The 25,242-nt window shown below is 37.9% G+C and overlaps 2 protein-coding genes across 17 annotated transcripts in view; one reads left to right on the top strand and one right to left on the bottom strand.

Annotated features, from left to right (window-relative positions):
• PDCD4 (programmed cell death 4) overlaps positions 1-23,684 on the top strand; it is a 46,229-nt gene extending 22,545 nt beyond the window's left edge. The window contains exons 10-17 of one of the 12 annotated variants that reach the window (XR_004028733.1): positions 159-269; positions 1,676-1,815; positions 3,755-3,865; positions 6,430-10,800; positions 22,382-22,522; positions 22,604-22,667; positions 23,237-23,435; positions 23,515-23,684. Coding sequence is in view for 1 of the 12 variants with exons in the window: in XM_030807168.1 (XP_030663028.1) it covers positions 159-269; positions 1,676-1,815; positions 3,755-3,815 (312 nt within the window). In the remaining 11 variants the exon portion in view is untranslated. Of the gene's footprint in view, positions 1-158; positions 270-1,675; positions 1,816-3,754; positions 4,874-6,429; positions 10,801-22,381; positions 23,436-23,514 lie in introns of those variants that run through there. The other 11 variants (XR_004028735.1, XR_004028736.1, XR_004028731.1 and 8 more) reach the window with 11 other exon arrangements.
• On the bottom strand, positions 4,461-25,125 carry BBIP1 (BBSome interacting protein 1). 5 transcript variants are annotated; one of them, XM_030807194.1, is made up of 4 exons: positions 24,885-25,125; positions 23,843-23,935; positions 7,249-7,323; positions 4,461-6,242 (listed from the first exon to the last, which is right to left on the bottom strand). In XM_030807194.1, the coding sequence occupies exons 2-4, from the start codon at positions 23,877-23,879 to the stop codon at positions 6,076-6,078; spliced, it is 279 nt and encodes a 92-aa protein (XP_030663054.1). In that variant the 5' UTR covers positions 23,880-23,935; positions 24,885-25,125; the 3' UTR covers positions 4,461-6,075. The 5 variants fall into 5 exon arrangements, with proteins under 5 accessions (XP_030663054.1, XP_030663074.1, XP_030663067.1 ...); XM_030807214.1 differs by lacking the exon at positions 24,885-25,125 and adding an exon at positions 20,232-20,368 and having other exon boundaries at positions 23,843-23,922; XM_030807207.1 differs by having other exon boundaries at positions 5,610-6,242; positions 25,020-25,109.
• Positions 25,126-25,242: the final 117 nt, after the last annotated feature.

Below are 25,242 nucleotides of genomic sequence, written 5' to 3'. Positions count from 1 at the left end.
AGTGACTTACGCTTTTTAAATAATGTACATCCTTTTTTTAATGTCAAAGGAGGAAGTGGTTTTTAAATTTCTACGATTACAAAAGGCATCTGGGTACATTTTAGGAGCAGCTTCATATATGAATTAACCAAAAATTCACTCATTGATTCAATTTTTAGGCTATTATAATGGTTTTAGAGTCAACTGGAGAAAGTACATTTAAGATGATTTTGGATTTATTAATGTCCCTTTGGAAGTCTTCTACCATTACTGTAGACCAAATGAAAAGAGTAAGTATAACATTATTTTTGAACAACTTTTAGGATTATGCCTTAAATATATGACTGAATACAGATTATGAATTGTCAGTGAAATTTTCTTTAGGTATGTTTAGTGTTAATATGCCTATACGTTTTGTTTTTTCTTAATGGTAATGTTTGAGGTTTGAACCTTTTGCAGCCATTTCTTGGAAAGTAACACTGCAGTGTTTTTTTTTTAACCTACTTTAACAAATGTAATTATGTATTCTACCTCAAGGGTTCGGTTTCTAAGATGTGACAATTTCTATTTTATATCTAGAGAGAAACATGAACCTTTAACTTTTAACAAATTATAAAGTACTTTTTTCCTATTAAAAATGTTATGATTGTTTTAAATGTTTGTGAGGTTTTTGTTTGCCTTGTATTTTTTTAAAAAGGTACTAAGTGTATATAGAGAAGTAGATGGGAAAGGAGTTTGCCCAATGTCTGATGCCTGTCTACAGCTCTTTTAAGAGAACAGTATTTAAAATTTTTTTTTTAGCTATGTAACCAGTTTTACTTATTTTTTATCTATATTTGTAATTTTAGATATCAGAGGGGTACATGTACAGGTTTGTTAGATGGGTATATTGTGTGATGCTGAGGTTTGGGCTTCTAATGAATGATCCTGCCCCTCAGGTAGTAAACATGGTACCTGATAGGTAGTTTTTCAACTCTTGCCCTCTTTCCTACCTCCCCACTTTTGAAATTCCCAATGTTTATTGTTCCCACCTTCATGTCTGTGTGTACCCAGTGTTTAGCTCTCACTTACAAGTGAGAACGTGCATTATTTGGTTTTATGTTTGTGATAATTTTCTTAGGATAATGGCTTCCAGCTGCATCCACGTTGCTGCAAAGGACATGATTTTGTTCTTTTTTATGGCTATGTAGCATTCCATGGGCGTATATGTACCACATTTTGTCTAATCCACCATTGATGGGCACTTGGGTTGATTCCATGTCTTTGCTATTGTGAATAGTACCCGATACAAATGCAGGTGTCATTTTGGTAGAATGACTTATTTTCCTCTGGGTATACACCCAGTAATGGGATTGTTGGGTTGAATGGTAAATTCTATTTTGAGTTCTTTGAGAAATCTGCTAACCACTTTCTACAGGGGCTGAACTAATTTGCATTCCCACCAACAGCATATAAACCTTCCCTTTTCTCCTCAACCTTGCCAATGTCTGTTATTTCCTGACTCTAATAAAAGAGAACAGTTGTAAAACACTGTAACAAATCTACTTTCTGTGCTTCTCATGATTCAAATCTGACTTCAGTTTAACCATTTGAATATTTGGCCTTAAATACAGATTGATGACATAGTGATGGATTGTGTTTTATGACATATATTTTATATGGGCTCACAATTATGTGTGTAATTTTATTGTTGTAGGGTTATGAGAGAATTTACAATGAAATTCTGGACATTAATCTGGATGTCCCACATTCATACTCTGTGCTGGAGCGGTTTGTAGAAGAATGTTTTCAGGCTGGAATAATTTCCAAACAACTCAGAGATCTTTGTCCTTCAAGGTACTTTATTTAAATACCACTTTCTCAATATAAAATAGTGGATGAGGTCTTTGGGAAGGTTAAGTGCTAAGTTAGTTTACCATTCCCTGAAGTCACTGAAGAACATGACTCTTGTGAGTTCATGGAGAAAGAAGGGCGAAGCTTGTTTTAGCCCCCTTGTACATCTGTACAGGACTGCCTCATGAAGTCCTAGTTTATTTGAAAGAAACTAATCTTGTGGAGCAGTTCCTTTGTTGTAAGTAGTTTCAGTGTTATTTTAGAGTAGGTATTATCAGTGGTAAGATGAGAAAATTGAGGCTTAGGGAGGTATAATGTATTTTTTCTGAGGTCACATGGCTAGTACATGGTAGAAGCCAAGTATGAATTCAGGACTTTTCTGGCTTCAAAGATCTAGGCTCTTACCTATACTGGACGTGGCTTCCTTGACTTTTTTACAGGTTGGAGAATTAGGGCTAATTGGATGTTCTCACTGGAAAGTGTGTGTGTTCGGGGGTGTGTGGAGGGTGTTCTCACTGGAAAGTGTATGTGTGTGGGTGATTTTCCTTGGAGCTATTAATATTTTTGCTACTAGTTGGTTAAGTTTTGTTGTTGTTGTTAAAGCTAATAATGAAGCACATAATGTCATAAATGTTTAGTAATAGCTAAACTTTTTGCTTGTGTGGGTCAGTTTTATATAATCTTAAGTTCTTATGATTCTTTATCTGGAAAATTTCTTAAGCTTTGATATTTTTATTTAAGTGCATTGTAAGAATTAAAACTCAGAAAAATATTTCCTGGTAGGGGCCTTTGCTTTAGAATTTTAGAAACCATTAAAAGAGAGGGAAAAGAAAGTGATGAAAGATAGTTTAATAGCTTTACTAGAAATGTTTGGAAATACAGACGTTAGTCTGGTGATGGAAGGATTTATGTATGGATGTGCCAAGTGGCATACATCAGTAAAAACTCTGAACTTTGGCCTTATTATTGACTGCTTTTTCATTTCCTACCTTGGTCTCATATAGTCTGAACATATAGTCTGAAGCCTTTATGTTCAAGATGATGTAGCTGTTTTCCACTTAGATTTAATATGAAAAGGGGCCAGTACCCTGGCATTGGCTTTTTGAAAGTTTTTCCGCCTCTGTTTGAAAGTCTGATTGTTTCTGTGTGGCTTTATTCTCAAGGGTCACATGAGGCAATAAACTTTCTGTGTATACATACCATACAGCTTTGACTTGGGTCCTTTATCTTTTAGCCTGTTTGGGTGAGGTGCACATTTGTGTGTGGTTTTGCATGCTTGTGCCTGTTGGCCTGGGGTCAGAGAGTAAGGGCTAATGTTGCCCAAGTTCTATTTCCCACTTACTGCTTTAGGCCACTGGCCAGCTGTTCCTTCTGGGCTATTGCCACTACATGTAGCTCGAGTGTGGTTACATTATAGAGCAGGGCTTCTTGAGTTTGACAAAGCACGAATCCCAAAATGGGGCATAGACTGTAATTCTGATTTTTTTCCACATTCAAGTTATGGCTTTTCTACAGTTGATAAAACATTTTTTTTTAATTGTCAAACATGGATATTTTGATAGGTTCCACAGCTCCAGTTTGCATAATTCTGAATTATGTTAGTGTTTCCTATTTGGCTCACTGTTAAGCTTACAAATAATAATTAGAAATAAATTTAAATTTCTAAATAAAATGTTTGCTTTAGTTTGAGTCAACTTTTTTTTAATGTGATTGTTCAGATAGTGAACTTATTAAAACAAAAAGATTGGATATTGATGTTTTATGCTAAGATATATAGTAGGGAGTCTTTTCCAAAGGAATTAGAGGCATGCTTTTTTTTTTTTTTAATGGAAAACCCTTTAAAAACTAACATGTAACGAAAAAATACCAAGTTTTTAATTTTTTGTATTGACTATAGTCAGAATTTATATCTGTTTTCATGTCTTTTTTTTCTTCATTACAGGGGCAGAAAGCGTTTTGTAAGCGAAGGAGATGGAGGTTGTCTTAAACCAGAGAGCTACTGAATATAAGAACTCTTGCAGTCTTAGATGTTATAAAAATATATATCTGAATTGTAAGAGTTGTTAGCACAAAAATTTTTTTTTTTTTTTTTTTTTTAGCACTTGTTTTGGGTACAAGGCATTTCTGACATTTTATAAACCTACATTTAAGGGGAATTTTTAAAGGAAATGTTTTTTCTTTTTTTTTTTGTTTTTCAAGGGGGCAAGGAGGGACAGAAAAGTAACCTCTTCTTAAGTGGAATATTCTAATAAGCTACCTTTTGTAAGTGCCATGTTTATGACCTAATCATTCCAAGTTTTGCATTGATGTCTGACTGCCACTCCTTTCTTTCAAGGACAGTGTTTTTTGTAGTAAAATCACTGGTTTATACAAAGCTTTATTTAGGGGGTAAAGTTAAGCTGCTAAAACCCCATGTTGGCTGCTGCTGTTGAGATACTGTGCTTTGGGAGTAAAAAAAGAAAGTTATTTCTTTGTCTTAAAGAATTTTTTAAAAATTAGTCATGAGACTTATTCATCTTTCCAGGGAACATACTGATTGGTCTTAAAAGACTAGACAGTTAAGTAAAAGGTGGCTGGAACATCTATTTTTCTACAAAACTGGAAAAATGAACCTGGTTCTAGAAGAATGTACACCAAAATAAAACATGTGAAGCAGTGTTGATTCTTTATTGGGAGTACATTATTTTAGGTCTCTTAAACTTTAATTTCACACAGTAAATTTTGAATCTCATAAGGAAGCATATTTGAACCTAGTGAATTTAATCTTGGTGTTCCTTGAAAACTTTTTTTCCCTGCAAAATTTTAAGTGAAAAGTACAATAGTAAATTAAGATTACACTGGGGGAAAAAATGCAGGTATCACTCTACTCCATTGTTATCTGACCTAGAGCTTAATTTTTAGAAATAGGTAATACCTTCCATCATTCCATCATCCTTAAATTCTGTTACCAAATAATGGCTAATGTTACAAAAAGTTATACTCCAAAGACTCAAAGCTTGACATTTAACCAATGTATGAGAAAATATTACCAATTAATAATAAAGAATGATCATTTTTTTAACCTCTTTTACATAGCCTAATAACCCAGCAAGGCCTCAAGGTCTATGCTAATTTAAATTGCCAAATATTGACTGCAGCAAACAAGAATTATATTCAGAATTTATGAGGGTACTGTTAGGAGTATACTGATTACAGGTTTAGATACAGTCTGTTAGAATTAAAACCAAGTTTAATGTTCATATTTACCTCATGGGCTTTATCAAGCCCATATCACCTTGGCTTATATAAATATAGTTAAACCATTTTTAGGTTTTTAATTGACACTTGGATGATAAATGCAGTCATTTTATTCTCAAGTGCTTAAAATTTAGAAGCTTAGCTGACTACAGAATAGGTGAGGGTTTCTTAAAAATGAGATTTAAGGGCTGGGAGCGTTGGCTCACGTCTGTAATCCCAGCACTTTGGGAGGCCAAGGTGGGCAGATCACCTGAGGTTGGGAAACGTTCATGACCAGCTTGACCAACATGAAGAAACCCTGTCTCTACTAAAAATACAAAATTAGCCAGGCATGGTGGCACATGCCTGTAATCCCAGCTACTTGGGAGGCTGAGGCAGGAGAATTGCTTGAACCTGGGAGGCAGAGGTTGCAGTGAGTCGAGATGGTGCCATTGCACTCGTTTGGGCAACGAGCGAAACTCTGTCTCAAAAAAAAAAAAAGTGAGGTTTTAGACAGTTTTGTCATTACTGGTAGGATGTGGTCACACAAGATAGCATTAAACGTGACATGGCACATAAAATTGGTTAAAAAAATTTTTTAAATTACGTAATGTAAAAGCCCAACGAACACTTTATGCAAGATTGGAATGTATCTTCAAATTCAGATTTAATAAACATGTAAAGATCCTCTATATAAAAGCTGTATTTAGTCCCTTGTGCCCAAGAATGTTATAAAAGATACCAAGAATGTTATCTATAAAAGATAGCAATAGGAATGGTGAACAAATAATTTAATTTGCAATTCTAAAAACATGACTTAAACCCCATTAAACTTGGTTTATAGTTTAACTGCTGATGTTCAATACAAACCAGAGTGTTTACATTCACAATACAAATTTCATCAATCTTGGATATTTTTGTATTTATATGAATACTATCAATTTTATTGATAATATTAACACTACTTTCAGCACACACAAGCATATTTTCTAGTTACTGTTAAATAGTAGATAAGGCAGGTTGTTCCCTAAAATGCTCAGTTATCATTCAGTGGGTTATTTGCTGTTGATCCTTTTCTGCCATTTCTTGTTGGCGAATTGTATTCTGTGCTGCTTGATGCATTTTCTCTAGTTTTTCCAGAGTCAGAGATTTTAAGGGTAAAAGTTTGGGTTTACACAGCACCATTGTGGTTATATCTTCCACAAACAATGGCCCTAAGTTTAACAAGAAATAAAAATTAATTCAAGAAAGATAACCCGGTTGTTTGGTAGTTGGATTTGCAGCTAGAATGAAGGTCTAAAAAATTAATCTCTTGTCACTGAAAAACTCTTGTACCTAAACTGAGTTTTGCTGTGGGACCAGAACATTGTCACTCTATAAGTGCATTTCTTTTACTACTAGGGTGCTTCTGAGGAAGACAAGTTTTGAGCTTTCTACCTAAGAATCTATGTTACCATCAGACAGAACTTTTTGTGTCAGAAGTTTAATTTTAAAGTAAGATTTGGCAAAATATATATACATAGTGCAAAAAATATAGCAAAGTATGATATTTAATGTAAATATTCAAATGACTGAATGTTTAAACCTTCGGCTTTTCTTACTGTTGCTTTAGGTTTCTCTTTCTCCATTTCAGACCTTATTTAACATAGTAAATTCCATTATTTCTTTCACTGAAGTTTCATATTGAGTCGGGCATGGTAGCTCATACCTGTAATCCCAGCACTTTGGGATGCCAAAGGGGTTGGATTGTTTGAGCCCAGGGGTTTGAGACCAGCCTAGGCAACACATTGAGATCCCTTCTCTACAAAAATAAAAACCAATTAGCCAGGCATGGTAGCACATGCCTGTAGTACTAGCAAATCAGTAGGCTAGGGCAGGAGCCCAGTAGTTCAAGGCCTCAGTGAGCTATGATTGTGCCAACTGTACCCAAGCCTGGGTGACACAGTGAGAACCTGTCTCTTAAAAAAAATTCGTATTGTAATTAGCAATTTTAGGAATTAGCTAATTAATTGGCAATTTTAGGTATAATAAACAATGTTTCATTTGTTATCCTTTTACTGGATATCATGAAAAAGCATATAGTAAAAGTAAGACAGTAAATGAGATAATACGGAACACAATAGCTGCAGATGTTTAGCTATTAAGCCTGCTATGTGACACTAACTATCACTTGTTTAGTCCTATAATAATCAATGACCTCAATATTTGTGATGTACATACCTTGTTTTGGAAGAACTTCCCGGAACATTGACTTCACTTCCGCCATATCTGAGTTGTTGGATATAGTGTTTTTTCCTTCAATGAGAAATCAGTATTATTCAAGAATAAATTCCCAAAGCAGATTGCCTGAGACATTTCCATTGTAGTTTAAGTAAAATCCAAATTCCTATAGAAAGTGAACTACCCTAACCTTGTATAATATTGCCATTAATTTCCTGTGACCTTGGGATAGTTTGTATAAGCATTTAGATCTTGTCAACTTCCATTAGTCAGTTGTGGTGTTAACTACAAGGCTAGGTGTTCTAAATTTTTTTCTCTCATAGTGAAAACTTGGTAGAGCTTCAGTTTTTAAGGCAAAGATGATTAATATCATCTGAGGAAAAGGTATTTGTGTGTAGCCAGCGTGGTTCGTTGATAGCATCTCCCCTGAATGGTGGGTGACAAAAAACATGACCACTATTTGGGGGGGGGGGGGTGAGGCAGGTAGTTAGGAAAAGGAGGAACTGACAGGCTAACATTTCCTAAGAGTCCTACTTGTCTCAATGGCCAACAGCTGGTTTCTACTTTGTGTCTAACAAAAAGAATGCTATGCATCACTGGCTGCACAGCTGCAATTGGTAACGAAGTAATACAGTAGGTGAAACTGGCTCTTGAAGAACAGAAATAAGGTAGAGTTTCAGTTTACTATTTTCCTCTAATACCGAGATTCTATATGCGAAAGGACCAGCAATACTTAACTATGAGTATTTGTTATGAACATCCCAGCATATATGCCATTTTTGCCAGTGACATTTGCTCCAAGTATTACAGCCAAGATTCTGCTATGCTGTGTGTTCAAGGTGTTCTGGACTAAGCTGTAGAATGATCCCTTTCCAAACACAGATGCTTTTGTAGACGGTCCCACCCACTCAGTGATTCACCTTGCTGATGCAACCTTACCATGCATTTCACAACATCACCCCCACAGATTTATTATTTATAAAGTGGTGAATCTGGCTTGATGCCTGCCTTTACCAACCACTGCAAATTAGTTATAATCAAGTGAAGCTTCTTCTGGTCTTTGTTATTCCCGCTCCATTACTTTGACATTCCTAATAAAAGTCCTACTCTGTATTCAAGTATCTTCCTCTCTCTTGCTGAGATTCTTATTCTGGAACGTCTAAGTTCCTGAAAACCTCTATCTGCTTTCCAGAACTTTGTCATCAAACTTTACCCCTATACTGCTCTAGCAGGGAGAGATGATGAAATAAGTAATGGACCAGGAATAAAGCAACTCATCACTAAATGGAATGTGAAGTAAATACAATAAACAATTTCCTTAGACTGCACAGCATCTCCTACCATATTTTTTTAGGCCTGCCAGTGGTACCTAGTGATCACTGCCTTTTTTTTTTTCCAGGTTAGGATGAAGGTTACTAGCATTGCAGACCCCCTGATTAGCCTTGAGTTGAACTATCAAAAACACCACCTAGCCTCTCCATTAAATACATCACAGTGAAAATATTCATTATGATCACATTTCCTTATTTGAAGCAAACCTGACATGATATGCCACTGAAAGGGAGGATATTATAGATGTTGATAAATGTGAAGGAAATACATAGGAGCTAAGGATTTTTGTATGTATCACCAAAATGCTAAAGTGGTAGGTAAACAACGCTTAGCTGTTATATAGCATAAGCAACTCCAGCTACTCTGAATTGTCACTATCCTTTGTTTTCTCTTAGTCTGATACCTCTTTCACATCCAAAATCTGGCCTGACAAAAACAATGAAACTTGCTGCTCTACCAAACCTCAGTTCTGTGTTTGACTAAGCTGCCATTGTTACTGTAAAGGGTGTGGAGCCAAAGGGATGGTAGGGAGTGGGTTGCGCCTGGTGTGGGGGAGATCAGTGCCAGTCACTTGCCTGGATAGAATGTCTGTTTTAATAGGGTTGGTTCTTGTTTCTAGGCCCCCTTAGGCATTGGCAGGAAAGAAACAGGAAGGGAAGGGCTAAAATAAGCAAGGTGGTGGTTGGATGGCCCACACTGGCTGGGCTATACTTTCTTGATATCAGCTGCCCTGGGAGTCCAGAGTAGGAAGAAGTACAGTCATGTGTTTCTTAATGATGGGGTATGTTCTGAGAAATGCATCATTAGATGGTTCTGTCATGGTGCAAACATCCTAAGAGTGTACTAACACAAACCTAGATGGTATAGCCTCTTAACACAAACCTAGATGGTATACAGGCTAATATAAACCTAGGCTATATGGTAGAGTCTACTGGGCCTACGCTATAAACTTGTACATGTTACTGTACTGAATACAGTAGGCAATTGTAACACAATGGTATTTGTGTATCTTAACACAGAAAAAGTGTTCTGCCACAATGTCATGAGCATTACAACGGGGTATGACATCATTAGGCAATAGGAAATTTTCAGCTTCATTATAATCTTATAGAACCACTGTTGTATATGCAGCCTACTGTTGACCACATGTTGGTATACAGACAGTATTTCCTTCTCCCACATGGCCTGCTAATAGCCAAACATGGGTGATCTGCTTAGAGTAATGCACTCTAAGCAGTTGTGGCTACTTTTAAGAGAACTTTCTTGTCAGGTGAGATGTATTTAAACCAGGGACAGATGGGCCAAGGGAGAAACATAACAGCTATGGCTGAAATTCATGTGTATTCTACAACTGCTATGGCCATTTAATTCAATAAATATGCGAGTTTTTTTTATCATATGCCAAGCATTGTTCATAATGAACAGGACTAAAACCCAAACCTTTGCCTTTTTGGAGCCTACAGTCTAGAATAAGAAGAGAGAAACAACAGCATGCCAGAAGGTGGTAAGAACTATAGAAAATAGTGTAAAGGGGATTAAGGAATGCTGAGGGGGGTGGTATTTCAATTTTAAGAGGAAAATCATGATGACCTCATTAAGGTGACATTTAAGCAAAGACTGCTTTTGTGTGTATGAGTGCATGTGTAATGTCTTTAAACTGCAAAAAGTTTAAAGTCTGATAGTATCCACAGGTAGGGATGGTATAGGGAAATTAGTAGTGTTGTTAAGCTTTTTTAGAGGGATATTTTGCAGTACTGTATCTACTAAAACTAAATATGCACATTTTCTTTGACTCATAGTAATTGGCTCTAAAGAACACAAATGTGTAAAAATAAAAGAGTGTTCATTAAAGCATTGTGTTGAATAGCAAAATGTTCAGCAATAGATGAAGCTAACTAAATGTTCACCAGCAGATCAAAGCTTAAATCATGGAACATCCATAGAACGGAACACTATGCCAAATTAAAAAATGATGTAGATTGTCAAGGCATACTTTAAGAGAAAACATTAAATTACAGAAAATGAAATTATTCTTACATTAATAGAACCAAACTTATAATGCTCACAGAATACAGTGTCAATTCATCATTTTTTGAAGGCCTTGGTTTAGGTAAATGGAAAATAACCTGCTGCTTCCTTTTCTTACACAGATTCTAAAGTTTGTAATTTCTCCCAGAGATAATAGTTTTGATGAACAGTGCATTCCAAAATCATGACAAGGTACGCAAACCTGTTGTAGCTATTTCAGCTGGATGTCTAAAATTAATGCTGAAAAACTTGAAGGAAAACCAAATCTTTGTCATGAAGTATTTTACTCTGCTTTAGGAGTGAGAGTTAAAAGGCAGGCCTAGGATGGATTATTGCCTTCAAATCAATCATATACATTTGGCAAGTTAAAAATCCCTGGTGTGGGGGCCGGGCGTGGTGGCTCACACCTGTAATCCCAGCACTTTGGGAGGCCGAGGCGGACAGATCATGAGGTCGGGAGATCGAGACCATCCTGGCTAACATGGTGAAACCCCGTCTCTATTAAAAATACAAAAAATTAGCCGGGTGTGGTGGTGGGCACCTGTAGTCACAGCTACTTGGGAGGCTGAGGCAGGAGAATGGCATGAACCCAGGAGGCGGAGCTTGCAGTGAGCCGAGATCGCGCCACTACATTCCAGCCTGAGCGACAGAGCAAGACTCCGTCCCCCCCCCAAAAAAAAAAAAAATCCCTGGTGTGATTTAGTTGGATAACCAAACTAAATAATGGGTGTGAGCCCAGACTAGATCACTGAAGTGTCCTTCTGAACTTGGAGAATATGTTATCAGTGGTCCTCAAATTTTCTACTTGCATACTCCCAAAGAGATTTTGGAAAACTAGGTTATCACTTCATACATTGATGTTTAAATTTTTTATCATAAATTTAAAGGATGTAATTTCCAGCATATTTAAAAATAACTGTTACTTCAGTCTTTTAAAAACATCCAATATAATCTAAACATAACAGCAATTTGATAGTCACCATCATCCATTAATAAAAAGAAGCTCATTTTTAAGTTAGAAGTTTTATATCATCTTTTTTTCTTCCTGGACCTCTATTTCCAACCCACTTTATTCTAGTGTAACATATTTTCATGCCTTTTTTTTTTGAGACGGAGTCTCGTTCTGTCGCCCAGGCTGGAGTACAGTGGCGCGATCTCGGCTCACTGCAAGCTGTGCCTCCCGGGTTCATGCCATTCTCCTGCCTCAGCCTCCCGAGTAGCTGGGACTACAGGCGCCCGCCACCAAGCCCGGCTAATTTGTTTTGTGTATTTCTAGTAGAGATGGGGTTTCACCGTGTTAGCCAGGATGGTCTCGATCTCCTGACCTCGTGATCCACCCACCACGGCCTCCCAAAGTGCTGGGATTACAGGGGTGAGCCACCGCGCCTGGCCTCATGCCTGATATTTTAATGATCATCCTATCATACTTGCTACAAAAATGTTTATAAATTTAAACTTTAAAATATTTTGGATTCAGTTATTACAATTGGTATGAAACTGGTCAAAATGAATTACACATTGATAAAGCAATTGTTGAACATAAAGTTATTGGCCATGTATCTGTTACTAAGAAGACAGCTTTATTTCTCAATTAGTTCACATATATACATGGCTGAAATTTACTTATTGCTACAATTCTATTCTTCTTCCTTTTTTTTTTGAGATGAGGAGTCTTGCTCTGTTGCCCAGGCTGGGGTGCAGTGGCACGATCTCGGCTCACTGCAACCTCCACCACCTGGATTCAAGCAATTCTCCTGCCTCAGACTCCTGAGTAGCTGGGATTACAGGTGCATGCCACCATGCCCGGCTAATTTTTGTATTTTCAGTAGAGACGGGGTTTCACCACGTTGGCCAGGCTGGTCTCGAACTTCTGACCTCAAGTGATCCACCCCCGTCGGCCTCCCAAAGTGCTGGGATTACAGGCATGAGCCACCGTGGCCAGCCCTATTCTTCATTTTTGTAGATGTAAACACTGAGATGAGAATGGGAAAATTATATTCAATCTTTGAACTTAAGTTATATGCTAACAATCATGTAGTGACCTATCATCAGGAAATAATTTTAAATGACCAGCAGACGACTCAATTAGGTATTCCTTCAGTATTGTTGAAAGCTAAGAACAGTCTCTTGACTTGTAAAAGCACTACTTACTTAATAATTTTTGCGAAGCCCTTAGTCTTTCTTACTTGAGTTACCAATGTTTCCTTGTCTCTGTGTGTAGCTCCTAAGAGATGTTTATTTCCTGGAGCATTTTTGTCATAGTAAGATTCTACCAGGATAGAGAGATGCCTTTCCTTCATACATTCTTAGAAAAATAATTGTGGGACTGGTGTGGTGGCTCGCATCTGGAATCCCAGCACTTTGGAAGGCCAAAGTGGGAGGATTGCTTGAGCCCAGTTCAAGACCAGCCTAGACAACAAAGCAAGACCTCATCTCTACAAAAAATTAACAAAAATTAGCCGGGCATGATGGAGTGTGCCTGTTAGTCTCAGCTACTTGGGAGGCTGCAGTGAGAGTACTGCTTGAGCCCGAGTTTTAGGTTGCAGTGAGATATGATCATACCACTGCATTCTAGCTTAGGTGACAGAGTAAGAGCTTGTCTCAAGAAAAAAAAAAAAAAAAGAAAAGAAAAATGGTGAAAGGGGAGATACGAAATGAGATGAAGCATGATGGTTTATCCACAGGTCTATTTTCTCAGGGAATGCATTATCAGCAGACACTACATATAAAAGTTTAGGATCTGAAAATTGATTGTTCTTAACCTCGCTTGCTTGTATACCCCTCCGATTGTCTTCAGGCATCTTGAGGGATATGCAAATCCTGGTATAAAGACTGATGATTGATACAATAACCACGTTGTTCTTTGAGATGTTAATGGACTTTCTGATAAGATTCCATAGTTATTAAATTTGAGAAGCCCTGGGAAGGAAAAAAGTTAAACTTTTTTTAATAGCAGGACTGTTTAGAAACTTTAATGTACTAAAGTATGTGATACATTTCAAACAGGAGAGTTGAGTATATATTGTTTCCTAAAGTTATGTGATTCTGGAATTCTTTAAAAGTGCAATTATGGGACCAGTATTGCCTAGAACACACTTTGTATTCCTAGGGCAATGTCACTTTCAATATGGCATATGTAGTAAGATGCTATATCTTAAGCACATTTAAGGAAAATACCAGTATTTACAAATAACTAATTTTGAAATTAGTAAAAGCTGTATTTCTTCTGAATGTAACATTTATTAAAATCAAGTGAAGAATGACTTTTTTCTCTGTTAAGTGAAAAGTTTAGACTGTCCTGGACAAAGCTGTCTTTTTATAAAGGAATTATTTAAATGTGAAAAGATAAAATCTTGCAGAAGACTTGTAGACTTGGCAAAAATGACATGTTTTTCTCCTATCACAAGGATATTCTGATGTGGGGGTTTCTAGTGACACAATATTTTGTGCCAAAATGTTAACTAATGGTTATTTATGGGCCTTATTTCTACTTTCTATTACATGAACATCCATTACTAAGAAAAGGTTAAGAACAAAATTGAAGTATTCCAATGGCAAGTCATCTTATATTGAAATTTTAATTCAGCGTCAAACTTACTAAGGCATAGTCTCTAGGCTTGAGGATCCTGAAGGATGGGGGTGGAGGGAGAAGAAAGAGGCACATAAGCGAAGAAGCATAATGCAATATAAATTCTATACTTAGAAGTATTTGTAAAAATCCCATGGGAACACAGAATAGGGAGCAATTGTGTCAGGTACAGATGATGGGGGAGGAACTTTAGGTGCAGGTAACAACAGTTTGGGCAGAGGCATGAAGATGGGCAACACAAAGCACATGGTGCATTATGGGGGAGGCAAGGAGTGCTAAAAAAAAAAAAAAAAAAAAAAAAAGTTACGAGCAACCTGTCTGGAAACAAACCCAAACCAAACTGCAGTCAAATTGATTTTGAAGGAAATAAGGAGAACCACTGAAAATTTTAAGAATGAGAATGACCTGAACAGATCTAAATGTATTCAGGAGGATAATTACAGGGCTATTTCAAAGTTTAGGTGCAGGTGAAAAATGGGTGCTTCAATTGAGCAACTAGCTACACTGTGAAATCATAAAGCTAGGGAAAGACCAGATTTAAGTAAAAGCCGTGATGGGGTGGTGATTAACTCAGGCCAGCAAAACAATGATACCCTCAATAGATTTTCCATTAATCAGGCAAGCATCTTCATAGAAACAACTTCAATCTGTAAAGACTAAGATTTATATAATTTTGTTATTAAAAGGTTGGCTTTTTTTTTTTTTTTTTTGAGACAGAGTCTTGCTCTGGCACCTGGCTGGAGTGCAGTGGCGTGATCTCGGCTCACCGCAACCCCCACCTCCTGGGTTCAAGCGATTCTCCAGCCTCAGCCTCCTGAGTTGGGATTACACGCATGTGCCACCACACCCAGCTAATTTTTTGTATTTTTAGTAGAGACGGGGTTTCACCATGTTGGCCAGGATGGTCTCGATCTCCTGACCTTGTGATCCACTCGCCTTGGCCTCCCAAAGTGCTGGGATTACAGGCATGAGCCACCGTGCCCGGCCAGAAAAGGTTGGCTCTTATGTCATCTCTTGAACTTAAATGTTGTGGACTTGCAGGAGACCTACAAGTGAAAGTCTTAGAAAAAGACAGAATCCTTCACTAAGATCTTCCCTGCACACCTATTACGTATTTGGGAAAAGAGCCTAGCTCCTAGTTCTTTGTTCAAGAAAGTATAAATCTCTACAGTGGACAGAAATTATGAGTTGACAGGCCAAATTAATGCTGTACCTTGTATTCTATTTGGAAATAAACACTGGACAGTAAAGACTAGAGTGATAAACACGTTTGAGAATGATGATGTTGTAGGTGACAACAAAAGCATTACTCTTTCAGAGTAGAAAACTAACAAATGTAACATAAAAATAATTTGGAATGATAAAGTACCTATACGAACAGATTTTTTTCTTTCAACAAACATACTAAATGTCTATAATGTACCAGCCGTAGCTAAGTGAGGGAGACAGAGTAGGTAATAACTAGTTCCTTTCTTTGGTGGAGGTGAGGTAAGGAATGAGACACACGTAAATAAATAATTATAATTGAATACAATGTACTTTAATAAAAGCATGCCTATTGTGCCTTAAGAAATGAAAACCATGAAAAACTTGGCCAAGGATAGGGGACAATGGGTGGTCTCTGAAGAATTATTAAACATGACATTGGAGCTAGTCCCAGAAAGCTGAATGGGGGTTTATTAGGTAGAGAAGGAGATGTATACCAAGGGGCAGATGTTCTAGACAAGGTGAAAAATACATTCAAATGAAGAAGCATTAAAAAAAAAGTGTTCTGTCGGAGGACGTGGCTTGAGTGTAGTGTGTGTACAGTGTGCACCAGGTATTGTGGTGGGATTGACTAGCTGGAAGCCAGTTCACACTCAGTCTGCAATGCTGAATTTGGACTTTATATCCTATAGTCAGGAGGGAGCTAACTGGATGGTTCTAAGCAGTTATGTGACATGATTCATGTTTTGGAAACACATATTCTAGACAAAATAAAGGAAAAATGAGAAGAGACACTAGAGGAAAGGAGATTAGTAAGGAAGCTATAATTGTTTAGGTAAGATGATGAAAGTATGAATTAAAGCAGTGATAACAGACACTAAGAAGAGAAGACATAAGAGGTAATTAAGGGTACAAGTTGAGATTCAAGCATCCTCCACCTTCCCACCCCCCACTGCCAGTGGGTGATAAGGAAATGATCACAGACGACTTAAGTGAGCTAACATGCTTGTGGATATACCCGTATTAATTCATATTGGAAACACAGATAAGAAGGCTGAGAAGGAAGAGTAAAGACTATGAGTTCGGTTTAGATTCACAGAGTGTGGAAGTCCAAGAGGAAGGTAAAAAGGACTGGAGGCCCAGAGTCAACTGTACAGTAGTACAAGCTACAGAGGTGGATATAATCACTCAAGAAAGATATGGCAAGATGGTGAGTGGTGGGGTGATGGTAAAGAGACAAGAGTCTAGTGTGGTGGTTGAAAGAAGCAGCTGAAGTCAGATTAGTCACTTAAATTACTTGATTTTCTGAGCCTTCGTTTCAACTGCAAGATAAAGCTTACAATGGCATCAACTTGAGATGGCTGGTGCATTAAAGATATAATTCATATAAAGCCATTAGACCAAACCCTGCATGAGAGCTCAATGAATGTCAGCAATTCTTACCATAGTGTACCATTATAATGTTGGCATAAAATCAGATTTTCAGAAAAAATAAGCTTATTAACATGTATTAGTTATAGAGGCTTATGACTAAAAATGCATGATGAAAAACCTATGGGCAAGCAAAAATATTTTAGAATTCTCCACCTCTTCTCTTAATACCCATACTCTTAAGAGTTATATTAAAGGCAGAATCGTTTAAATGTCAAGACATTTACCTTAGCTTCTTTCCTTTAGTTATCTTAGTGGCTCTTAAATTTTAGTTTGCTTAAGAATAACAATAGCAACACAGTGTTTAGTATGAAGTCACGCATGTATTTCAACTAAGTAGATATTTTAAGGAATTTTCTGCAGTAATTTTGAAAATGACTTTTATCACCATAACTGGTGATTTTAGAATTGAATTACCCATGTGCCCATCCACCTCCCACTGCATCTCCCAATTGCAGCGGGAGGTGAACGGGCACATGGGTAAAATTATATATTGGGTTCATATATATATATATATGTATATATATATACACACATATATATATGATGAAATTTAACAGACTAAAACAAGGTTTAAGAAGAGTTATCTTGTCCAACATCATATAGTTGATAAGAAACAGGATTTGAACTCAGGTCTGCCTTACTCAAAGGCAAGGTGTCTTTTCAGTTTTCTCTATGCTGCATCTGTAGGACAGGGAGATCCCAAGCAGGTTTAGTATGGTGCTTCACTGAAGGAATATCAACATTTAAGAAGACGGTGGAGAGATAATCGTAGACTATGGTGTGCAGAAGCCAACAAAGGCTGAAGTAACATACAATCTTCAATTTCTACTGAAATGGGAAATTTTGAAGACACTAATAACCCTTACAAAGGAGGGTGAAAATAAAATACGAGGCAAACAGTAAATCTCAGGAATGAGGTAGATGAAAAATAAGCACAGCATATTGACTAAAGCACATTTCTTCCTCTTTAGTTTGGGAACTGTGTCACAGTCGGACCAATATATGGCTCTAACCAACATGTAGCTTTTCTTTTCTTTTTTTTTTTGGTCTTCTTAATTTGAGGATTTAGCATTCCAGTTGTCATGTTTGATGCCATTCTGAAATCTCTTAGGAAGAAAAACTGCTTTTTGACTCTAGATTGTTTATAGCATTAAATATTATTTAAACACTATGTCACTGAAACTTTCAAATCCCAAGCTTAATTAGAAATATACAACACTTTAAAAGCTTACAAATTTTGCATTTTTAAATTATTTTCATCATATCACAAATTATATGACAGCTTATATCACAACTCATATGAGAAGATACTGATCTTGGGTTAAACAGCTGAAGAGGGCAATTAGCTTTAGACTGCACCTATTTTCATCTAGCCATCTGGAAAATGTAAGCTGTGGTCACACAGGGGACAGACAGAGAAGGAGACTAAATTACTGAAATTCAAACTGCATTCCTGATTACTCATAACGTATACATATGGATCAGAAACATCAAAATGAAAACATATTGTGGATGCCAACGTCAAGTCTTGATTTCTAAAAATGTTCAGGATGGGATTCGGATGTTTTTAAAACTGTCCTCCCCACACTAAGTCTCCTTAATCTAGTATTTGATCTTTGCTGGGAGCCCCAAGGAGCCATTCCATGGGTCTATGTGTTTATCTTCCATAATATGTGCCTACTACTCCTAACCTGTCACTACATCTTCATTGTAATTCCTTTTTCCCTCTATTAATGTATCTAAACTTATCAGCTTATGCTAATTGTACAAGACCCCAGTTTTAAAGTTAGAAATAGAATCCTCGAGCATATCCTAGGATTCCATGTGTTTTAAATAAACTATGACAGTAAAATCCAATGTGTCATTGGATAAACAGAAGCTTATACTACAGTCTGTCATTTCTAATCAATCTATTTCACCTTTGTATTTTAAATGAAGTACAGGGTTGCTCTCTGGTGCTAACTAGTTGTACTTTATTTCATATTTATACTTTAAATAGGGTACACGGTTGTACTCTGGCCATGCTGCTAACTAGCTGTGTGACCTTGAATACATTTCTTAGCCAACCAGAGGTTTGGTTTTCTCATACAAAACATGTTTATTATCTGTCCTGGGTTGTAAGGTTCAAGTGATAAGTGGATGTAAAAGTCCTTAGAAATACAGTATGACATTTATTATTCCAGGACTAATTTTCATATTGCTATAATAAAGGACTTGTTCTAGATTACCGTAAGGTATCTTCTGTCTCTAAAAATCTTTGAATCTTCATAAATATCATGGTACCTATAAGACAGCATGATCTATTTAAAGGTGCTTTTCTTTAAAATACTGTTTCACTTACTTACTTTTGAAGCAGAATGTGCTGCCAATTTGTGTTCTTAAATGTTTTAAAAAGTATGATAATAAAGCAAACCTATTTCATAATAGAACTCAAAGTTGAGAAAATGTGAACAAACTTTTAAAAGGGCAGCAAAGGTTAAAACCTTTAAAATTGTAATCAAGGGAACAGAAGCTTGTTGTCTAAAAGAATCTATCTTGAATTTTTGATGGAGGTAACAGGTGACTTGTTGCCTAACCTACAGAAGTAAATGCAGTTGACATATGGCAAAAATAAAACATTTCTGAAGCATTTTGAGATTCTCAACAAAAGCACCACTCATGTTTTCATGTTAAGAAACATACATGTCATAAACTGGTAACCCTTGATGCTATCCACTTAAATATTTTGTTGGTTTTTAGGTATTTAAAAAGTATTTGAGCCAATGTTTAAAAATCAGGAAATTTCACAAAAAATCCAAATTTTAGCTCCACTTGACAAATCTGGCAATGTCAAGCCCATATTTCAACATGGCAAAATTTGGCTAGGGCTGGGAAGTGATGCTTCACTAAGGTAAGCACATGCTCTGGAATTCTCCAGTCCTTCCTATTGCCTATTCTTTCCTCTTATCTACTTGCCCATCCATTGTAGGCATTTGACTTTGCAACTACAGTAAAACACAGAGCCACTGTGAACATATGCCAAGCTGTCTAATTTTATCATTAATGGGCATTGAGATGCAAAAATACAATCTCTGGGAACTGAAGGAGTAGTCAGGAGCAATCATGGCCATGGACTGTAAAGGATACTTTGTGTAAAGAATATTTTTCTTCTATGAATATTTATTAAGTTGGGTCCCTTAAAGTAAATTCAACCTGCCTAGTGTGGGGGTTCTGAGGGGGTGGTGAGAATGGTAGAATAACAAAATTTTTATCTTTTGTCTTAACCGAGACTTGTGGTTAACTGATAGATGAATTTTCATAAACATACATTTCTGAATGTAAATATGAGAAAAAGGTGAAAAGGGGAGCCCAGAAAGAATGCATTTTTCAGCAAACATAAAGTAGTAATACTCACGCTTACTCAAGCAACTGCCCACATGTTAGCAGAATGCTTAATTTGGATTGATAATGTTTATCCGGAGATGCCAAGTAACATCATATGTCATATGTCGGAGACTACAGTAGGTTCTATTCTGCTTTGCTATCTGGCATCTGCTGGTAGAAAAATGTTGCAACATGTTCAATTTAGCTAATTAATTCAAGCTCATGTGAATAAAATGTGTGGTGTCTAGCTTCTGAAATGTACCTAGGCCTAAGAATGGGAATCCGTCTTGGGTGAACTTGGATGATGCCACTGGCTCTGGGAAAATCCAGTAGCAGACACTACCATTAAGTTAATAATGATACATCCTACTCATGCAAAATGTCTTTTTCTAATAACCCTTCCTATTTCAAAATTCAGTACTAGACAGTGGTCCTAAAAATGTTAGCTATTAACCTTTTTAAAAAAGTATTTGCTCAGCACCTGAGGTATTTAGTTAGCTATTTCAGCAGTGTGCAAGGAAAGAGAAAAGTTGTTTGATACTTTACGGAGTGCTTCTTAAAGCCCAGTCCCCAAATCATCTGCATCAAAACTCCCTGTACAATTATTAAAAACACAGATTTTTCTGGAGTTCTTCAGAAATCAGAATTGCTGAATCAGAATACTTTTTCTTTCTTTCTTTTTTTTTTTTTTAAGACAGGGTCTCGCTCTGTTGCTCAGGCTAGAGTGCAGTCGTGTGATCACAGCTCACACAGCCTTGACCTTCTGGGCTCAAGTGATCTTCCAACCTCAGCCTCCCAAGTAGCTGCGACTACAGGAACATGCTATCCCGCCCAGTTAATATTTTGTATTTTTTGAGACAGGGTTTCGCCGTATTGCCCAGGCTGGTCTCAAACTCCTGGGCTCAAGTGATCCGCCCACCTGAGCCTCCCAAATTGTTAGGATTACAGGCATGAGCCACAGCAGCCGGACTCTAACTTTTAATTAAGTCCCCCACATTAAACTTAAGAGAACTACTGTCATAGATTCATTCTTTCACTTACTAAATAATCAATGTCAATATGTGCCTGAATTCAATATGTCCCCTAACTGCATTGCTTTAGAAGTTATTAACTACCATACACTGACTGCATTCCACGTGCTATAAACCGAGGTAAAGCACTTTATATATATTTGAATTAATTCTGTACAATAATCCTTAATGGTTTTAAGGCTCTTTTATTTTATTTTATTTTTTTTTCTTTTTTGAGACAGGGTTTCACTCTGTTGCCCAGGCTGGAGTGCAGTGCCGCGATCTCGGCTCACTGCAACCTCTGTCTCCCAGGCTCAAGCGATTCTGGTGCCTCAGCCTCTTGAGTAGCTGGGTGTGCGTGACCAAACCTGGCCAATTTCTGCATTTTTGGTAGAGACGGGGTTTCTCCATGTTGGCCAGGCTGGTCTCAAACTCCAGACTTCAAGTGATACACCTGCCTCAGCCTCCCAAAGTGCTGAGATTATAGGTGTGAGCCACACTTGGCAAGGTGCCGTTTAATAGATTATTAATAGAGTGAGTAGGCTGTCCAAGGTCATCCAGTTATTGAATAGTCTTATTCCTGAAACCCAGGACTGATGCTAAAACCTGTGATCTTAATTGGTATATTATTTTGCCTTACTTAAATCTGGAGTATTTCCACACAAGGAAATTTCCTTCTACACAAGGGAAGCAACTAACGGAATGCATTATGTAATTTTCAATATGATGGCTAAAAACATTCTATACCAATCTAAGAGATTCTGTCCTCCCAGAGCATTTTATTCCACTCCCTTATGTGCAGTTTTTTCCTTTCACTTATCTTTCATGATCAAATATAAGTCTAGGCTAGGAGGAGTATACGAGGTTGGCAGTCTTGAGAGTTTTCCCTTTGTGATTATGAAGTAAATTCCACAAACACTTCTCTATCCACTGGGCAGAGAACGTATCTAATGTACTAAGTGTTAAGAATAATCTTGATTTTGCAATTTTTAGTAGGCTCTGCTTAATGCTACCAAAAAGCTATCATAAAAACACCAGGACCAATTAAGGCTTGCATGAGAATTTCAGTGAGAAAAATAACATTGCCTAAATTGGAATGTGACCAGATGGCTAACAGTTGCCTTGGTATTTGCTTTGATAACATCAAGATTCATCTGTATTTGAATTGCAGGGCCCACACATCTTTCAACAATGTCTGCAGGGTGCCAGGAGTTGAAACTCATAAACTATGCTGACATCAGTACACTTTACTGCAGAAATTCATTGCATCAGCTCCAAGAATAGGCAAAGTAGCAGCAACAATTTATTAAAGGTAGTCAGTCTATGTTGCCTACCCAAGGTGCTAACACATACTCTATACACACAGGATTAAATGCTACTCTCTTCTTTGTAGGACACTGGAGAGGGGTAAGCATGCTGAGAAGTGAGATGGATTTAACCGGCAACTCATGGCAAAGGTGCGTATAGCTGGGTTTGAGAAGGCTTAGTCATGACTAGAAAAGTGTGAATACTGTGACACATCCTTGCAAAAAAAATGTTCAGCTGAAGCCTCTAGACTAACTTCTGGTTTACAGAAGAAAAAAGGGGGGCCCATTTCCAAAAAGACTCCTGGCTTGAACTCTTCAAAATGCCAATGTCACAGGGGGGAAAAAAAGATGGGGGAACTCTACTACATTAAAGCTAAAGAAAAATTTTGACTGGATCTTGATTTTTTTTTTTTTTGCAGGATTGGGAAGGAGAAGGTATAAAAGATATTCCTGGGTAAATTAGGAAAATTAGCACTTGGGCTAGATTTTAAACATTACAAAAGAGCTGTAATAATGATATTGTGTTTTGCTGGAGAACTTCAAAATTTTTAGGGAATTCATGCTGGAAATCTTAAGGGTGTCTTGCCTAACAATAAGTGTCTGCAACTTTTTACAACAATGAAAAAGTGAAGAGGAATGAAAAAAATATGGCAAAATGTTAACTGCTGCATATAGATGATGGGTACATGAATATTCATTAAATTATTTAATTCTTTCAGCTTTTAAATATATGAACACTTCCATAATAAAACATTGGGGAAAAAAATCATGTCAGAAAGACTTCACGGGGAAACGTAAAAAAAGGTTGAGTAGCAGGCGCTCAGTGCTCAGCTGAATTTCTGATAAATTGAAGGTCTCTAAAACTTGGCTGGAAGTGTCTTGGGAATCCAAGAGACACCCGATATATTCAAACTTTCGGTAAGTATTTACCAAAATAATATCATGTGCATGGTGAAAATGACAGGTAGACGAATCTGATACAAACTATTCTATTTAGGTGTAGACATGGTAGTGAAGCTAAAAACATAAGCGCTATTATATATATAACATACTGATTGTCATAAAAGACGTACAAAAAATGCTAAACTCAGAGGAAATTACTTCCTGCTGGTGAGAATCTGGAGCCACATCTCCACGGATAACAGAATCAGATACAGAATCACAAAAGGTGAGTGCTACAACAGATTTCAGTAATTAACCGCAAAGAAACAAGAGTAGTTCATTTTGGCTGGCGTGTAAGTACTAAGGAAGTAGAAATTAAGTCGAGAAGGTAGGTTTGCATCTGTGTTGTTGACTGGCTGGATATTAACAATTTTCAATTTTACCTGAAAGTTCTGGTCTTCTTGCTGCAGCTTTAAGCATCCAATCCGGTATTACCAAGATGACTGAGAGTTCTTGACTCAAGCATACAGAAGAAACTACAAGATAATGTATGGTAACTTTGTAAAAGGCCATATAAAAGCAATACAGTATTTTCAAAAATATTCAACACGTTGTTTAAGAAACTGTAGACTTGCAGGATTAGGATAATATATCCCACCACCAGAGCCGCAGTCCAAGCTTACAAAGACTCAAAGGAGAGACGCGGAAAGGGTGGAAAAATCAGAATGGGAAGGCAGGTGGCAGGGGAAAAAGACTGAGGTCTTGCCCGGGTGGTTCACCTATAAAAGAAAAAGGGGCTCATCTTTTTCTTTTATAGGTGAAGGTGGAAAATGATTTTCTGAAGTTCCCGAATTCTCTTCCCTCCAAAAGCCAGGGAGTGAAAGTACTTAATAGGAACTTGCGGAGGCGTGGTCAAGAGCTCCATTTTGCCGGAGTTAGGAGCTCCGCCCCGAGGTCCGCGCCCATTCCCCGCTGCGGTCCTCCCGGGCTGGCTGGCTCCGGCTGGGCTAGGGCGGCCTGTAGAGCGGCCTCACCCCACAGGGAGCCTCACGGGGGCGGAGGGAAGGCGGGCCGCCGCCAGGCCAGCCCGGAAAGAAAACCGCCTTCCAACGGAAGCGGCCCTGAGCCCCGCTCGCCATTTCAGCGCCTCCGTCCCACAGGGACCGTCCGGCCCGGGTCCGGCCCACTGGTTGGGGCCCAGGGACTCACCTCACTTTGCAACTAAGGTCAAGAATAGGCATTCTCTGGGGCACGGGCGGCCAGGCTATTAACACCCATCCGCCATGACCCTATTCGGAAGTGCCAAATGCAACTTCCGGGCAGGAGAGGGATTTTCGGAGCCCTAAACTGTTGTCCATCTCCGTAAGTGACCAGACGTCTCAGTAAAATAAGGGCCAGGAAACTGGACGTGTAGTCCAGAGTATAAATTAACTTGTCTAACATGGGATGTCTGGTCACCCACGGTACCTCTTTGGGATTACTTACAGATGCATCCCTTCCCAGACGGCTCAGCTGTTGCCCAGGGTAACGGTGAGACTGGAGAAGGAAAAGAATCTACGTCACCCTGGAAACAGGAAGCCAGGAATCTCCTGTTGCCATTATCAGTTATGGCCGCCTTACCTTCAACAGTAACTTCCGATCGGGGAGTTGTCACTCTACCCTGCCGGAGGCTTACTCTGTAGCCCGGCTAGCCAGCAGCGCCCAGTGGGCGGGAGACGGCGTAGAGGAACTGAGGAAAGGGCAAGGGCGGAGAGAGAGAAGCTGGCGCCACTGCCCGTCTCTGATTGGGCAGCTTCTATTGCCCCGGCTCCGCCCATTTTTCTTGCCTAGCGAGTGACGGGCC

The sequence above is a fragment of the Nomascus leucogenys genome, chromosome 3 (genome assembly GCF_006542625.1).
Source record: "Nomascus leucogenys isolate Asia chromosome 3, Asia_NLE_v1, whole genome shotgun sequence".
NCBI lineage: Eukaryota > Metazoa > Chordata > Mammalia > Primates > Hylobatidae > Nomascus > Nomascus leucogenys.
Note: the sequence above shows the minus strand (reverse complement) of the source record. Positions and strands in the feature narration are given on the sequence as shown.